A 19,000-nucleotide genomic window follows, 5' to 3' on the forward strand; every position below is an offset into this window, starting at 1 on the left:
CCACTTTTTCATTCGATATGAATTAAATGGTACCTAGTTTTACCTTATTAAAGCCATATTGGACACTTTCGGTACAGAAAAAAAAATTAAAATTTCACAGATTTACAAATAACTTACAGGGTTTACAGAAGGAAATGGTGAAAGACTTCTCTTGAAATATTGTTCCATGAAATGCTGTACTTTTTGAGAAAACATTAAAACAGTATATTAAAATTCTCGATATCGAGAATTCCGGTTTTATTTTAAACACAATCCATGTCATGACACGGCGAAGCGTGCCGAAACAAGGGTGGGTTTTCCCGTTATTTTCTCCCGACTCCGATGACCGATTGAGCCTAAATTTTCACAGGTTTGTTATCCGTTATTTTATATAATAAGTTGTGATACACGAAGCTTGGGCTTTGGACAATACTGTTTACCGAAAGTGTCCAATGGCTTCAATGTCATGAGATATCCCTTTTTGTAAAAATTAGTGAAAAAGTGGTGGCGTGATATGTAAGTCATCCGATTTTTGAAACATCACTATTTTACTATTTTGGCCCAATTTGACCATGTCCCATGCATGGTTTCTCCATGGTTTGAAAGTAACAAGTTTTAAAACAAAGTTCCCCCCCTGCCGGAGCCCACTGCCGCCTGCGCGGCGCAACGGTTTGCGACCACCGTTTGTCTGATGACGAGCGAGCGTTGTTTCCATACCACATAAACGTCACTGACACGCTGATAACAAGTGTCAAAGTAACCGAAAAGGCTGACAAATTGAATCCGAAGACCTCCATGGTCAATAATCTCCCCGCTTAGATGTTTTTCTTTGGTGTTTTTGAAGGATTATCTTCCGCATGATGATATTTACTCTCAGCTTGCGGCCGCTTGGTGGCGCTATGATCATGTGATCGACACGTGAACATTGTTTTGGACAGGTTGTCAGGTGGTCTATCGGGTTGTTCCTCGTTCAACGTCAAGTTTTCACTTTTAGATTTCCATTCAAGTTGTTACTCTCAGTGTAATGTTTTTTAATTAACCAGGTAGGTGTTAAGCTAACAAAGGTATAATGCGTTGAGTATGGGAATATAGACCCGGTATTACTGGCAGTTGGGCGCTGAACTCACGACTTTAATTAAGTGTTTTAGTTAGCCCCACTTGTGTGTCATGTGTGTGGCCAAGGCTCCCAGCTGAAGGATTCAGCTAGCCTTGGCCACGAAATGGGGCTATAGTGTTACTGTTAGTTAGACCGGTCGACCGATATTAATGACAAATTTTGAAAAAAAGGAGTACAGCGCCCCAGTACCTCCTCACGCTTGGCTTAGTGATATTTCCAATTGTTTCCAATTTTTTAATACGTTTTTAAAGCGGCCGAGTCGGATTAAACCATTCTGTGAAAGGGGTGTTTAATACAAGGCAGTGCAGCAGTGCGTGCAAGCTGTATGTGTGAACGGCGGGTATTGTAAACGGACAGCTGGTATGAACCCACACACAGGTTCAACTGTTGGGAAGTCCTGGTTGGGACGCTTTGAGAACTTTTGACCCAAGCCTTAAGCTAGTTAAAATCTGGCCACTCCATGCATCCCCTCAAGGCTGGTAGCCATTGTCCAGCAGAGACTCTGCAGGCCGGATACTTCATGAAGGCAACGAAGGCGAAGGCCTTGGTGCCCTTGAAATGCTCCGATAGAAATTTGCAATTTCATAGGGTGCCCTTTACCAAGAACAAAATGCCTCGGTGCCCTTGCCCTTTCAAAAACAAAGTATACAGGCCTGGAGAGAGCATTCAGAGACAGATTTGAAAGGGAAGCTGCTGAACAAAAGATCATCAAGAACCTGAATGTTATCAAGGACTTGATAGGAGCCATGGTTTCCTGTCCCACTATCAGGAATAGATGATCTGCCGTCGATTTCACCAAACTCTTCCTAACTAACTTAGGATGGATCTTAGGACTTAGGACGGGTTCAGTTCCGTATCAAAATACGTAGGACACATTGAACCCATCTTAAGTTAGGACGGGTTACTCGTCCTAACTCGAGTTAGGATTAATCCTAGAGCTTCGTGAAAGGGGCTGCAAGTTCCCTTCTCCACCCATTACTTTCTTGTACTACATGTAACAATAACATATTCTTAGCTTGTCTCCTTCATTGCATCTGGGGACAACCATCTGATGAAGTAGTTTTTTCTACAAAAGCTCATGCAGTTTTGTATGTAATTAGTTAATCTTTAGGTGCTTCACCTAACTTTCCATGTTTTATCTATCATCATTGACACAGCTATTTTTTAGGTTTATCTTGATGAGCGAGTTTTAACATCTATTAAAATAAATTTATATTATTGTTAATACTACACAGCTGTAGGTTCCACTCAGTTTTATTTCAACGAAACCTGCAGAAACTGAGAATGCTTCAATTTGTTTACTCCAAAGAAGACTTACTTGAGAGGACCCTTACTCCAGATGGTCATGGCAGAGTTCAACTTAGTAAGGTATGACCACAGTTACCAAATATTTTTATGGTTTGGGATGATTGAGGGCTGATGTGGTCTAACCAGAACCAACAGTGGCGCACCCAGGATTTAATTTTAACTGTGGGTTGGGTTGGGGGGGGCCTATATTTCCCCAACAAAATTATTTCCAAGATGGTAAAAAATAAAAAATCACCATGCTGCAACTCTGACTTCAGAGGAAGGTTAGCATGCCTTTTTGTGTGCTATACGGTTAGCAGCGCTATAAAATGATAATCGCACAGTTAGCACAAAAAGCCTGCCGCTAAGTAGCTCTAAGAAATTGAGTGGCGCTATGATCATGTGATCGACACGTGAACATTGTTTTGGACAGGTTGTCAGGTGGTCTATCGGGTTGTTCCTCGTTCAACGTCAAGTTTTCACTTTTAGATTTCCATTCAAGTTGTTACTCTCAGTGTAATGTTTTTTAATTAACCAGGTAGGTGTTAAGCTAACAAAGGTATAATGCGTTGAGTATGGGAATATAGACCCGGTATTACTGGCAGTTGGGCGCTGAACTCACGACTTTAATTAAGTGTTTTAGTTAGCCCCACTTGTGTGTCATGTGTGTGGCCAAGGCTCCCAGCTGAAGGATTCAGCTAGCCTTGGCCACGAAATGGGGCTATAGTGTTACTGTTAGTTAGACCGGTCGACCGATATTAATGACAAATTTTGAAAAAAAGGAGTACAGCGCCCCAGTACCTCCTCACGCTTGGCTTAGTGATATTTCCAATTGTTTCCAATTTTTTAATACGTTTTTAAAGCTTGGGCATGTTGGGCCCCAACCTTAATTTAATTGTATATAAATGTCGAACCACCAATCAAAAGTCATTCCTGCATTTTGTATTTCATATCCATTCTTTTTCAAAAAGAATCCTTGAAAAAAGGTTCTTTGTTGATTAAGTCCAAAATGTTGATTCCCAGGAACTGGGCAAGCACGCATACATTACATGGCATATAGCCAATGGGTCAATTTATGCCGTGCAGTTCATGCCGAGCTTGACGAATTGTAGCGCACAAACTTCATCCGCATGCGCAAATTTACTGCACGCAAATTTCACCCCCAAAACCTTGAAGTTTGCGCGAACCATCTTGAAAATTGCCTGCGCAAGCTGTGGGAAGAGGCTGGTTTGCACCTACTTCTAGAAACTATTTAAGGCTCCCCTGAGAGCCTTATAGTGGTCTAATATTTTGGGCCTCCTTAACGCTATACGTTTTTAAAATTGGCGTTGATAGATGAAAGTTTTACGACCATTAGACACCAATAACTAAAGTTTCCTTTGTACTACACTACCAAAACTTTCCCCACACACTCAATATACATTCATAATGCTTGCATTTTCTTTTTGTTCAAGAGTGAAATTAAAAAACGTCTTTAAAAAATGAAATTTTCTGCTCGGTACTCACTGTTGTTTTTTTGCCGCATCGCCCGTTTTTTACTTCTCAATATGCTCAAGGCTTGATATTTTTGGTCATCAAGCGGGCACCAGCCTATTGGATTGACGAACTACCGAGTCGCGGCCGAGTCGGATTAAACCATTCTGTGAAAGGGGTGTTTAATACAAGGCAGTGCAGCAGTGCGTGCAAGCTGTATGTGTGAACGGCGGGTATTGTAAACGGACAGCTGGTATGAACCCACACACAGGTTCAACTGTTGGGAAGTCCTGGTTGGGACGCTTTGAGAACTTTTGACCCAAGCCTTAAGCTAGTTAAAATCTGGCCACTCCATGCATCCCCTCAAGGCTGGTAGCCATTGTCCAGCAGAGACTCTGCAGGCCGGATACTTCATGAAGGCAACGAAGGCGAAGGCCTTGGTGCCCTTGAAATGCTCCGATAGAAATTTGCAATTTCATAGGGTGCCCTTTACCAAGAACAAAATGCCTCGGTGCCCTTGCCCTTTCAAAAACAAAGTATACAGGCCTGGAGAGAGCATTCAGAGACAGATTTGAAAGGGAAGCTGCTGAACAAAAGATCATCAAGAACCTGAATGTTATCAAGGACTTGATAGGAGCCATGGTTTCCTGTCCCACTATCAGGAATAGATGATCTGCCGTCGATTTCACCAAACTCTTCCTAACTAACTTAGGATGGATCTTAGGACTTAGGACGGGTTCAGTTCCGTATCAAAATACGTAGGACACATTGAACCCATCTTAAGTTAGGACGGGTTACTCGTCCTAACTCGAGTTAGGATTAATCCTAGAGCTTCGTGAAAGGGGCTGCAAGTTCCCTTCTCCACCCATTACTTTCTTGTACTACATGTAACAATAACATATTCTTAGCTTGTCTCCTTCATTGCATCTGGGGACAACCATCTGATGAAGTAGTTTTTTCTACAAAAGCTCATGCAGTTTTGTATGTAATTAGTTAATCTTTAGGTGCTTCACCTAACTTTCCATGTTTTATCTATCATCATTGACACAGCTATTTTTTAGGTTTATCTTGATGAGCGAGTTTTAACATCTATTAAAATAAATTTATATTATTGTTAATACTACACAGCTGTAGGTTCCACTCAGTTTTATTTCAACGAAACCTGCAGAAACTGAGAATGCTTCAATTTGTTTACTCCAAAGAAGACTTACTTGAGAGGACCCTTACTCCAGATGGTCATGGCAGAGTTCAACTTAGTAAGGTATGACCACAGTTACCAAATATTTTTATGGTTTGGGATGATTGAGGGCTGATGTGGTCTAACCAGAACCAACAGTGGCGCACCCAGGATTTAATTTTAACTGTGGGTTGGGTTGGGGGGGGCCTATATTTCCCCAACAAAATTATTTCCAAGATGGTAAAAAATAAAAAATCACCATGCTGCAACTCTGACTTCAGAGGAAGGTTAGCATGCCTTTTTGTGTGCTATACGGTTAGCAGCGCTATAAAATGATAATCGCACAGTTAGCACAAAAAGCCTGCCGCTAAGTAGCTCTAAGAAATTGAGCCCTGAAGTCAGAGTTGCAGCATAGTGAGCAAATTGTTCTTGAGGATTTCTCAGAAGGTTTTTATGCATTAATTTGTTCAAGATCCATCACAGGGGGTTAAAGCAAGACTGCATATTTATAAGTTTGTGATCTATCTTAAGAAAGGAAGACAGCTTCTCCATCTCAATTTTGAGTGTCATCTCTAACTGCCAGTTACTGGGACCACTAATTGTCAGTGGTACACCAAAAAATGCAGGATGTGGGGGACAATGGCTCTAGGGATTGATCCCAGCCCCTCCAAGGTATTCAACTTGTTCGTTTGATTTGTTGTGATTTTTTGTTTTACAATCTTTGAAAGAATATTTTGGGGAAAATATGGCCCACCCCCAAACAAGTGTTTAGTCCTGGGTGCGCCACTGCTGATAATTCAAATTCTGATTCTGGTTAAACCACATCAGCCCTCAACAAGAAAAAACCCTTTTAGTAACTTTAGAAAAAGAGGAGTGAGTTTTGTTGGTGGATTTATTATGTAGAGTATATCAAATGACTATTACCTTGAAACCCTACCAACTGTAAAAAAGTAAATTTGAAAATTTTGAATAGCCCAGTTGTTTCTAAGTGGATTCTGATAGAGGATGACGCTGTATCAAGTGATTTTTATTTCGTTGATTTTTGGAATGATGCATTATTTCAAAAATTGGGTCAAAGGTCACGATAACAAATTAAAGATCACAGTGACTTGTACAAAAATAGTCAAAAAGTTGTAAATTTTGAATAGCCCAGTTGTTTCTTAGTTGTTTCTGATAGAGGATGACATGCTCTATCAAGTGATTTTTATTTCGTTGATTTTTGGAATGATACATTATTTCAAAAACTGGGTCAAAGGTCACGATAACATATTAAATATTATAGTGCCCTATACAAAATTTATTTTTGACAAAAGAATTGAGTTGAGCATGCAATTCTCATCATTTTGATACAAAATTTGCATATATGTGATGAGAATTGACATGGTTATGACATATTTTTACCAAAAAGGTGGTGTTTTACCCTAAAAATGTCAGATTTTAGTGGTTTCTGCCCCGACCACATGATATGTCGGATTGGGCTAAAAATTGGTGTGCATTCATTGCTCATAAGGACCTACAAGCACAGCAATTTTTATCAAAATCGGAAGACATGGGCTAAAAAAGTGCATTGGTCTGTTGTATGTTTGATTTAAAGTTTGATGAAGTCCTCCGTTCAACCTGGGATGAAGCAGCGGAGAATGGATACTTTCGTTATCAGTTAGAAGAGCTCCAAACAAAGATCTTACCTGGTCCCATGCAATATGTTGTGCAGGTAAATACTCTAATACCATGAAACAAGGTAGTATAAAGTACAATATATATTGTTGCATTTATAAACTATGTTTTTGACAAACAACTTATTTAGCTTGATGGCATCACAATTAGTCTGACATAAAGAAAGAATAATGTCGCTTGTTGAAATCACTGAAGTGTGACAGTAGTTACCTAATTGTAGGGTATCAACTTTCTTTTAAACATTTTTTCCCATAAAACGAACCATTTGCTATTTTTTTCACCAACAACCCGAAACCTTTCTAATAGATTCCTAAATTCCTTTTTATTTGGTTTATTATTGTTTCCATGTTAAAGTTGAACATCAAGAGAGCTGTGGAAAGGAGGCCTGCTCAGAATATTGTACACGTCAACCAGCCATTTAACCCTGACCTGTTTAACTTCACAAAGGTCAAGACAAATGAGGTCAGTATGGGTATCATCTTGATCTTGTCCAGGGTTGGTTGGTGACTTGGATCGGCCTTGGAGTCTGGGTTGAGGCGGGATGAATGTGACAGGCTGGGTTGAGGTGGGATGAATGTGACAGGATGGGTTGAGGTGGGATGAATGTGACAGGATGGGTTGAGGTGGGATGAATGTGACAGGATGGGTTGAGGCGGGATGAATGTGCTAAAAGGCGGGGTTGAGGCGGGATGAATGTGACAGGCTGGGTTGAGGCGGGATGAATGTGACAGGCTGGGTTGAGGTGGGATGAATGTGACAGGATGGGTTGAGGTGGGATGAATGTGACAGGCTGGGTTGAGGTGGGATGAATGTGACAGGATGGGTTGAGGTGGGATGAATGTGCTAAAAGGCGGGGTTGAGGTGGGATGAATGTGACAGGATGGGTTGAGGTGGGATGAATGTGCTAAAAGGCGGGGTTGAGGCGGGATGAATGTGACAGGATGGGTTGAGGTGGGATGAATGTGCTAAAAGGCGGGGTTGAGGTGGGATGAATGTGACAGGATGGGTTGAGGCGGGATGAATGTGCTAAAAGGCGGGGTTGAGGTGGGATGAATGTGACAGGATGGGTTGAGGTGGGATGAATGTGCTAAAAGGCGGGGTTGAGGTGGGATGAATGTGACAGGATGGGTTGAGGTGGGATGAATGTGACAGGATGGGTTGAGGCGGGATGAATGTGACAGGCTGGGTTGAGGCGGGATGAATGTGACAGGCTGGGTTGAGGTGGGATGAATGTGACAGGATGGGTTGAGGTGGGATGAATGTGACAGGCTGGGTTGAGGCGGGATGAATGTGACAGGCTGGGTTGAGGTGGGATGAATGTGACAGGATGGGTTGAGGTGGGATGAATGTGACAGGATGGGTTGAGGTGGGATGAATGTGCTAAAAGGCGGGGTTGAGGCGGGATGAATGTGACAGGCTGGGTTGAGGTGGGATGAATGTGACAGGATGGGTTGAGGCGGGATGAATGTGACAGGATGGGTTGAGGTGGGATGAATGTGACAGGATGGGTTGAGGTGGGATGAATGTGCTAAAAGGCGGGGTTGAGGCGGGATGAATGTGACAGGATGGGTTGAGGCGGGATGACTGTGCTAGGTGGATGAATGTGCTAGGCTAGGCTTGGTTTAGGCGGGTGAATGTGCTAGGCTGGGTTGAGGTGGGTGAATGTGCTAGGCTGGGTTGAGGTGGGTGAATGTGCTAGGCTGGGTTGAGGTGGGTGAATGTGCTAGGCTGGGTTGAGGCGGGTGAATGTGCTAGGCTGGGTTGAGGCGGGTGAATGTGCTAGGCTAGGCTTGGTTGAGGCGAGATGAATGTGACAGGCTAGGATGGGTTGAGATGGGTTGAATAAGATAACTAGGCTGGGTTGAAATTGGGTGATTGTAATAGGCTGGGGGTTAAGTAAGGGTGAATTGGATGGGCTAGGCTTTTCTTGAAAAATTTACTTCAAAACTTAAGACACTTTTTGTCCATCCTGTTTAGATTCTGTTGGAATTACAGCCACAGCGGAATGGAAATGACAGCACAGTGATCAATGATACCCAGCGGAGCAATCATAATGCTATTATAATCAATGTCAGCCCGTTGGAACAATACCACGTCTTGATTGTGCCAAGACGATTTGAGTGCCTACCACAAGTAAGATTTCAACTGCAGTTTCAGTTATTTCAAAACCTGAACAATAATTAAAAATAATAAAGACTTGTAATGCGCACATATCCCACCCTGCTGGGTGCTCAACTCGCAGTAAAACAAAACAAAACGAAAGATAACAGACACAAGAAAAATAGTCCTTGAAAACCTGTGACATAAGATAAGTTTTGAGAAGCGATTTGAATTTTGTGGTACAAAGACAAAATCAAAAGTGGTAGAGAGTTCTAGATGCGTAGCGCAGCTGAAGAAAAAGACTTGTCACCCCAGGAGTGTCGAGACTTGGGTTCAATGTGGAGAAGCATGGAATTTGATCAAAGATTTATTGATGGAGTATACTTGGAGTAGTTCTGAGATATAGTGGGGAGCCTTGCCGTTAAGTGACATTGGACTACATTTGAGAAAAGTACAGCAAAATGTAATATAATAAATGTAAGAAACAATGCTGTTACTCATACATTGTTGCCATTGAAACAACCATCATTTAATTTCACTTTGAGGTATGTAAATAATTATAATATAAGGAGTTCTATTTTTACATGCAAAATCAGCGTTCATTTTACCTGAGTTTGTGGAACAATATTTCTGAAAAAAGCTGCTGCAAAGATGATTGCTGTTTGAGTGGATTTCTTTTTAAATTTCAAGATGCATAAGACATTTTAGATTTCAGCATCAAGTGAAGTTGAATGACTGTGGAAAACTTAACATAATTAGTCCTTATGTTTTAGGGTTTTGTGGCTGAGCGAATAAGAGCACCAAACTCAAGCTCTGGTGTTTCTCTTCAGTAGAGTGTGGGTTCGAATCCCGTTCGTGACACTCCTGTCGCTGAGACAAGACACTATACCTAATTGCTTCTCTGAGGGGTAAATGGGTACCTGTGAGTGCAGAGATGGTTAGTAGCACATATTTGTTGTACAGGCTGTATACTCCCCAAGGAGCTGAGATGGTTTAGGGAATGAATTAAATGGCCCAATGACCAGGGGTAATAATGTTGGAAGTGCTTTGGGAGGGAAAGCACTTTATCAAAACTGCTTATTATTACTATAGTATAATTATTATTGTGTTCTTCGTCTGCAAAATTAACATTTTGAATGAGCAGTTTTGATTTGTTATTCTGATATTTTGATATTTTTGTTTTACAGTCTCTTTCTGAAGATGCCATACATTTAGCCTTGGATACTTTGTTATTGAGTTCTCAAAGGTAAGTTTCATTACTTCACTTTATAATAGTTGCTCTACATGAGATAAGTGATCAAATGATTGCCTATTCTGTATGTGTGTAGTTGCTAATTTTATATTTCTGTGAAGTGCTTTGAGGCCCTGCATAAGGCACTGTATAAATGTTTTACCGCACTAGTCTTGTACTGTCATGAATGTCTTGGAACTATGCCAGTATTTGATGCCTTGGCTGACGATCTATAGCATCAGACTTGAGCTCTGGTGTCAAAGTCATAGAGTGTGGGATCCAATCCTTAATCTCAGTCATGACTCTTGTGTCTTTGACCAACACACTTGACTATAATTTTAGTCAAGTGTCTTGCTCAAGGTACTAATAGTAATAGATTGTTATATGTGTAGTGCTTTTATACAATCGAAGGGCGATTTAAAGCGCTTCCAACATTAGTACCCCTGGTCACTGGTACCTCAGCTCCCTGGGAGTATACAACCTTTGCTGCCAAATATGTAGCGCACTACGCTAAATTAATCACAAGAACCATCTCTACCCTTTACATGTACCCATTTACCCCTGGGTGGAGAGAAGCAATTAAAGTTGCATGTAAGTGTCTTTGTTCAGGGAGACAATTCAATTCAATTCAATTTATTTATTTCATCACAGATTACAAGTAAAAAGTGAAAATTGCTTTCCATGTGTGCACTAAAAGATTCAAATTTGATACTTACAGAAAAACAAACAAACATTACATTTTAAAAACACAGAATTAATTACAAAAGTTAATATAAGCAACAAATAGACAAGTGTCAGGACCGGGACTCAAACCCACAGAAACACCAACGCTTGAGTTCGGTGCTCTTATCCGCGCTGCCACAACACCCCAACGACTATAATCACTTCTCTTCACCAAGAGTAAAAGGCTATATGAGGGCAGAGATGGTTCTTGCGATTGATTTAATAGCTTGGTACGTTATGTATTTGGCAGCACAGGCTGTATACTCCAAAGGGAACTGAGAAGGAATGAACAAAAATTCCCTGTGAGCAGGGGTATAATTTTCGTGTGCCAAAGTATCAAAAGTGCTAAATACAGAGGTGTGTTTTGGCTGTCGTAACAAATAATTGTTTCGGTTGAACTTGCCATCGGTTAACCTCTGGCCAGCAACCGAAACAGTTATTGGTTTCGAACGCCAAAACGCACTCCAGGCATTGCATAAACACGTTTTTAGGATAACGATTATTTCGCTACCAAGTAAATAAAAATATTAAATAAATATTTTCACTTTTTTGTTCTGTATAGGAGTTTTCGTGTTGGATTCAACAGTCTATGTGGATTAGCTTCAGTCAATCACCAACATTTTCATGGATATGATTGCCAATACAAAATCCCAATTGAAACAGCGGTACATTTAAATTTTATTTATAAAACTTTTGGGGGTATTTTATTGTTTATTCATAAATACCTCAGATTTGCTATTCCTATTGGTGGAGAGCCCGTCATGAGGGGGTGTTTAAACGGTTGATAATGACCAGCTGGAGCTCTGTTTATAACCGATTGTTTTTGGATACTACGCGCTAGTCTTGGTGCAAGACTGTGTGTGAAAGGAAAACGAGAATGTCTTGTACCAAGACTACGCGCACGAAGCATATCTGAAAACTGTCGTCTTGGTCATAAAAATGCAACATACATACAAAGCTCAAGGACATTTGAAAACGGATAAGTTTTACAGAGTTTCTAACATTATTACACATTTTAACCAAAAAGGCATTTATGAATCAGAATATAAGAGTAGTGACTCATTCTTAAACTGCCGTTTAAAACCTTGCAGGGTCGCGGCAGTGGATAAAGGCGTTCGCCTTTGGCTTTGGTTTTTATCACACAGCCACGACCGTGCTCGTTTTAAACGGCAGTTTAAGGACTCGTGGCTACCCTTTTATTCCCTTAAACAAGTATAAGTTGACACTTGCACAAGTTCATATTTTGTTCACAACTCGTTTCCCATGATATTGTACAATTTTGCCTCTCCATGTCAAATCTTTGTGTGCGCCGCAAATTTGAAATTGTTGTTGTCCCAGTTTTGCCGAAAGCCAACTCTGCTCAATAATGCGGTCAAAGTTGGGTACTTCCATCACAGGTAGTTTCAAAATAAACAGCATGTAAGGTTTTTTTGTTTGATTCTCATAGACCCTTTTCAAATCCATAGCTTCATGTTCTTTCGTCTGAAGCCATGAGCACATAATCAAGTGAGGTTCTCATGGAGTTCTCGTGGAGTTCGCATGGAGTTCTCATGGAGTTCTCATGGAGTTCGCATGGAGTTCTCATGGAGTTCTCATGGAGTTCTCAAATGAGGTTCTCTACTTGGGGGTTTCTATATCAGGTTCCGATGTGGTTTCCTTTGGGTTTTTATTGGGTTTCCATTTGAGGGTCTTGTAAAGTTTTCATGGGTTTCACATATGATGTTGTCATAAGCACACTGACCGTACCCTGGGAAATAAGACCCTCAGCAGGTGGGCTGCTGCTAAGTCAACAATTAGTTAACTTAAGAGGGGCCAGTCACATAAAGTGCCTGGTCACACATACATGTATGAGGTTTTCTTAAGGTTCGGCCCATATGAGGTTCTCACATTGTTCTTTTTATTGTTCTATAAAGGAGAACCATTTGCAAGAGAAACCAAGTTTTCAATTATTTCCTCAATTAGATTTATAATCCTTTTCAATTTGGTGTTATTATTTATTTTACTCTAAAGGCAGCAAGGCATGTGATTGGACAATGCTTCGAGCTTGCTGATTGGCCAGTCAGGGGGTTTATATTTCAACTGAAAGGCTCAACTGTGGAACGAACTGCAAGGTATTTTCTATTGTATTAGATTTAAATTCTTTTTGTTGTAACCACATCTATGGACCATGTAAGTCATTATATCACAAGTTTACAAAAAGCCGTAAGGCGTGGATTTGCTGCGAGCACAATTTGCGCACACAAATCAAAGGAAAAAGTAGACAATTTTATGAATGACGATTGCACAATATAATTTGTTGACAAAATAGGGAGACCACCAACATACATTGATAGCTCAGTTGGTAGAGTGAAGTTGTCTTTGTTCAACCCCAAATCATATAATTGATATAAACTTTTTCAGCTGTTACTATCACTATGGATTCCAAACTACCTTAGTGTTTTTTGGCTTGATGCAACAGTAACCAACCCTGTACATTGTCTTTATCTGTCATTGTAAAGAAACCCAAGAATCAAAGCTCACTAAATTGACCTAATGAGAGAAAGTTAATAATAATAATAATAATTAACCATTCTTATATAGCGCATAACACATAGTAATAAAACATGTCCCTAAGCGCTCTTGAGAAAAACACAACAGAATACAAAGACAAGATGTACTGGGTGACAAACAAAATGGATGAATAAAATGTTAAATAAGTGCGTCTTTAAAGCAATCTTAAACTTAACAATGGAGTCAATGTTTTGTATGTGTTCTGGGAGATTGTTCCATAAGGTTGAGGCAGTGTGAACGAAGCTGCGTTCACCATATGATTTGGTCATCACTGGTGGAATAACAAACAACTTTTTCTTATTAGAACGAAGATTTCTAGAAGGTGTGTACAATCATAAATCATTCATATGCTAACAACAATATTTTGAATGAGATGCGAGAGTGAATAGGTAGCCAGTGTAAGTCTCTTAGAATAACAGACACAGATTCATGTTTCCTGATACGATAAATAAGACGAGCTGCAGAGTTCTCCCAGTTCTGCCGAAATCCCAGAAAGGAGGCTATTGCAAAAATCAACATGACACACCACAAAAGCATGAATCAAGCGTTCAGTAGTGTGTTTATCTATCAGATTGCGAATTTTCCCAATTTTGTGAAGTGCAAAAAATGCCGATCTGCATTTCTGTGAAACAAAACTGTCCATATTGAAATTATCATCAAATATAGCACCCAAATTTCGACACTTCCTGACAGAATTAACCTGTGTGCCATCTAAATCAATGAATGATATGTGATCTGTGGAACGAAAACGGGAAGATATGTGAAGGAATTCAGTCTTGTTGCTATTGAGCTTAAGACCGTTGATTTGAGACCATTCCTTAATTGCTTGAACACAGTCAACCATCTGAGTAATAACATCACGTGCTTCTGAATGTTTAAACGCAATAAACAATTGAGTGTCATCAGTTTTGTGGTTTTTTTTTCTGTTGGCAGCGCTGTGTACAAAGTGGCATCTGTTCTCCAGCGCAAGGAAATCGCTCATAATTTATTCATGACTAGAGGAGATGAGCTGAATCCTGATGGACCAATCACAGAGCAGACTGTAAGAATTATATTATGGCCGAGACACTCATCTTTTGGTAAGAATTAAAGAGATATGTTGCCTTGAATCCCCTTCAGTCATGTTCTTGTACATTAAAGAGATATGTTGCCTTGAATCCCCTTCAGTCATGTTCTTGTACATTAAAGAGATATGTTGCCTTGAATCCCCTTCAGTCATGTTCTTGTACATTAAAGAGATATGTTGCCTTGAATTCCCTTCAGTCGTGTTCTTGTACATTAAAGAGATATGTTGCCTTGAATCCCCTTCAGTCATGTTCTTGTACATTAAAGAGATATGTTGCATTGAATTCCCTTCAGTCATGTTCTTGTACATTAAAGAGATATGTTGCCTTGAATTCCCTTCAGTCATGTTCTTGTACATTAAAGAGATATGTTGCCTTGAATCCCCTTCAGTCATGTTCTTGTACATTAAAGAGATATGTTGCCTTGAATTCCCTTCAGTCATGTTCTTGTACATTAAAGGGATATGTTGCCTTGAATTCCCTTCAGTCATGTTCTTGTACATTAAAGAGATATGTTGCCTTGAATCCCCTTCAGTCATGTTCTTGTACATTAAAGAGATATGTTGCCTTGAATCCCCTTCAGTCATGTTCTTGTACATTAAAGAGATATGTTGCCTTGAATTCCCTTCAGTCATGTTCTTGTACATTAAAGAGATATGTTGCCTTGAATCCCCTTCAGTCATGTTCTTGTACATTAAAGAGATATGTTGCCTTGAATCCCCTTCAGTCATGTTCTTGTACATTAAAGAGATATGTTGCCTTGAGTTCCCTTCAGTCATGTTCTTGTACATTAAAGAGATATGTTGCCTTGAATTCCCTTCAGTCATGTTCTTGTACATTAAAGAGATATGTTGCCTTGAATTCCCTTCAGTCATGTTCTTGTACATTAAAGAGATATGTTGCCTTGAATTCCCTTCAGTCGTGTTCTTGTACATTAAAGAGATATGTTGCCTTGAATTCCCTTCAGTCATGTTCTTGTACATTAAAGAGATATGTTGCCTTGAGTTCCCTTCAGTCATGTTCTTGTACATTAAAGAGATATGTTGCCTTGAATTCCCTTCAGTCATGTTCTTGTACATTAAAGGGATATGTTGCCTTGAATTCCCTTCAGTCATGTTCTTGTACATTAAAGAGATATGTTGCCTTGAATCCCCTTCAGTCATGTTCTTGTACATTAAAGAGATATGTTGCCTTGAATTCCCTTCAGTCATGTTCTTGTACATTAAAGGGATATGTTGCCTTGAATTCCCTTCAGTCATGTTCTTGTACATTAAAGAGATATGTTGCCTTGAATTCCCTTCAGTCGTGTTCTTGTACATTAAAGAGATATGTTGCCTTGAATCCCCTTCAGTCATGTTCTTGTACATTAAAGAGATATGTTGCCTTGAATTGGACAAGTTTGTCTATGAAAAGCATTTGAAACAGTTTGTTATAAAATGCATGTATAAATGGTTAGAAAGATGTTTTAAAAGTAGAAAATAATGATCCACACAAATTATGCCTCAAAATTGCATGGTTTTTTCTTTAAACGTTATGAACCAACACGGCACAACAATTTGTGGAGTCAACGTGACTCCACAAAATGGCCGACCGTGTTATTTCATGTATTATTATAAGTAAAAGGAATACCACACAATATTGAGGCATATGTGTGTGGATCATAATATTCTACTTTTACAACATCTTTCTAACCTTATAAATAGCAAACAGTTACAAACGCTTTTTATAGACCAACTCGCTCGATCCAAGACAACATGTCCCTTTAAAGACACTGGACACTATCGGTAATTGTCAAAGACTAGTCTTCTCACTTGGTGTATCTCAACATACATGTATGCATTAAATAATAAACCTGTGAAAATTTGAGCTCAATTGGTTGTCGAGATGGCGAGATAATAATGAAAGAAAAAAACACCCTTGCCACACAAAGTTGTGTGCTTTTAGATCTCAAATTCTGAGGTCTCAAAATCAAATTCGTGGAAAATTACTTCTTTCTCGAAAACTACGTCACTTCAGAGGGAGCCTTTTCTCACAATGTTTTATACTATCATCCTCTCCCCATTACTCGCCACCAAGTAAGGATTTATGCTAATAATTATTTTGAGTAATTACCAATAGTGTCCACTGCCTTTAACAGAGGTAAAAGACTTTTAAGTGTTTCCCAATTTTTAGAAGGACTCTATACAATACAATACAATACAATGGGTTTTTATATAGCGCCATTTTATTTAGACCACAGCGCTTTAGACAAACAATAGCAATGCAAATAATACAACAAATGAGCAATAAACAGAAACTAAGGAAAAAGATGTTTTTTAAGAGCTTTCTTGAAAATAGGCAGTAATTGGAGGTGCGTATGGTGATGGGAAGATGGTTCCACAGTCCTGGAGCTGCTAAGGAAAATGATTTATATGCAGCGGATTGAAGAGATTTGCTGCTCGGTTTATTTTCAGCAAGACGGGTTTTGTCTGATGCTGAGCGAAGCCCAGCCCTAGTTTGAATGTGAAAAGAAAAACAAGATGCAAGATTGGATAATGGGTGAATCACAAAACTTATTTTGACCTGTAAGATCTCTAACCACAGGCTCAGACCTGTTAAACTTGTATGGTCTTGGCCCACATCTATAGCACTGATACTCAGTAATCTCTGTCTTATTTTCAGGTGTTAGAAAAGACGCTGCTTCTGTGAATCCGGCTGGCTTCAATGTAGCTCTTTGTGAACTTGCTGGTCACATTCCAGTATTCCGTAAGTCATGACCAACCATGTAGTAGTGTGTTGTGGTGAATTATACTGGGGGTTTGCATAGCCTTGTATCACTGGTACACTGTGGTCATTGGTTACCAAAACACCCTGCTGCTGGACATTCCTATGTACAACATAAAACAGCCAATGATGCCACTCTATCATGTCTCCAAGTTACTCTCAAGTTGTGCTTTTCCATTCAAATACAAAATTTAAACTAAAGGAACGTTACAGAATTGGTTTTTGCCAACGACACTATTGCTGGCGGTGTAAGCACTTAAGTTTATGTAATTCACCACATACATAAACTAACAAACCTGTAGAAGTTTGATATTGATCAGCCGTCTGGGTCACGAGAAAATAAGGACAAATTTATTACACAAAACAAAGTTAACAAAACGCTCTCTGAGCGATAAACTCCAAACAAGGAATTAGTTTTACTTATTTCTCATAAAGTATGACCTGTTTTCTACTCTGTGATGTTTTTCTGCAATCATCAGTAGCAGTGGTTAAGAGCATAGAACTCAAACTCTGGTGTTTTGATCAGTAGAGTGCAAGTTCAAATCCCCAGGCGGGACACTTGTGTCCTTAAGCAAGACACTTAACCATTGCTTCGTCCTTCGGATTGGATGTAAAGCTGTATATAGGTCCTATGTGTTGTGTAACGCATGTAAAAGAGGCCAGTGCACTTATCGAAAAGAGAAGGGGTTCGCCCTTGTTTGATTGGCAGCATATTGCGCCACCACACCTTGGTGCTAAGGATTAGGTCTCATAAGTCAACCTGTCTCACTCACCTTGCAGTAAATACTAGGCACTTTGTATCCTTTGGAAATTGGCGCGCTATAAACACGGTTGTTATTATTATCAAAATTAGATTGTGTAAGTTTTACATAAATCTGTGATCTTAGACAAGTTTGTTAAAATGTACTTCAATACGTTTGAAAAAAAAAAATTGACAAGTTTTTTTCTTACCACTTCTGTTATGTTTCTTTCAACTAAAAGTTTTTTGTATATTGTACTTCAATTCTTTTAAAAAGGAATTTTTTGATAATGAAATACTTTCTTTCAATTTTTATATTCAAGTTCAAGATATATTTGATGCAATGACTGAAGAAATGGCCAAGGAAGTTATCAGGAAAAGATCGCTTCCACTGGAGGAATTTGAAGCATTAAAAGATGAAGTTAGAGAAGTATTTAGGTAATAAATTCATAACTTTTGTTACTGGTTCTTTTTTGCAAAACTTGTTTTTACCCGTTTTTATCAGTATTTAATATTTATTTTGGTTTATAGATTATATTAACAATACAGAGTTTGTATTTAGTAGTGGTATAGTGATCATTATGAAACAGCAAAAAAGTTGTTCAGTTTAATTGAATGTTATAATCAAAGCAATTTTGCAAGCATACTTAAAGGATTTGGGTACCTTTTGTAACACACAACATAATGTCCACAGATTTACATTAAACTTACTCAGTTTGAAGATAATGTTGGTAGAAAGCTTCCCTTAAAATATTATTTGCTGAGGTGCTGTAGTGTTTGAGAAGTGAGTAAAACAGTCACAAAAAATAATGTTCGTCTCAGTGAGAAAACCTATTAAAGGCAGTGGACACTATTGGTAATTACTCAAAATAATTATTAGCATAAAACCTCATTTGGTAATGAGTAATGGGGAGAGGTTGATAGTATAAAACATTGTGAGAAACGGCTCCCTCTGAAGTGACATAGTTTTCGAGAAAGAAGTAATTTTCCACAAATTTGATTTCAAGACCTCAAGTTTAGAATTTGAGGTCTCGAAATCAACCATCTAAACGCACACACCTTCGTGTGACAAAGGTGTTTTTTTCTTTCATAGTTATCTCGCAACTTCGACAACCAATTGAGT

General features: G+C 39.3%; 1 protein-coding gene across 2 annotated transcripts; it reads left to right on the top strand.

The window, feature by feature from the left end:
* Positions 1–920: 920 nt before the first annotated feature.
* Positions 921–18,820, top strand: LOC139938738 (GDP-D-glucose phosphorylase 1-like). 2 transcript variants are annotated; one of them, XM_071934359.1, is made up of 12 exons: positions 921–1,022; positions 2,332–2,464; positions 4,985–5,117; positions 6,628–6,744; positions 7,062–7,169; positions 8,685–8,840; positions 9,995–10,053; positions 11,324–11,426; positions 12,772–12,872; positions 14,245–14,390; positions 17,037–17,120; positions 18,201–18,820. In XM_071934359.1, the coding sequence occupies exons 2-12, from the start codon at positions 2,436–2,438 to the stop codon at positions 18,317–18,319; spliced, it is 1,155 nt and encodes a 384-aa protein (XP_071790460.1). In that variant the 5' UTR covers positions 921–1,022; positions 2,332–2,435; the 3' UTR covers positions 18,320–18,820. The 2 variants fall into 2 exon arrangements, with proteins under 2 accessions (XP_071790460.1, XP_071790467.1); XM_071934366.1 differs by lacking the exons at positions 921–1,022; positions 2,332–2,464 and adding an exon at positions 2,806–2,921.
* The last annotated feature ends 180 nt before the right edge of the window (positions 18,821–19,000 follow it).

Source organism: Asterias amurensis, chromosome 1, assembly GCF_032118995.1.
Source record: "Asterias amurensis chromosome 1, ASM3211899v1".
Classification (NCBI taxonomy): Eukaryota; Metazoa; Echinodermata; class Asteroidea; order Forcipulatida; family Asteriidae; genus Asterias; species Asterias amurensis.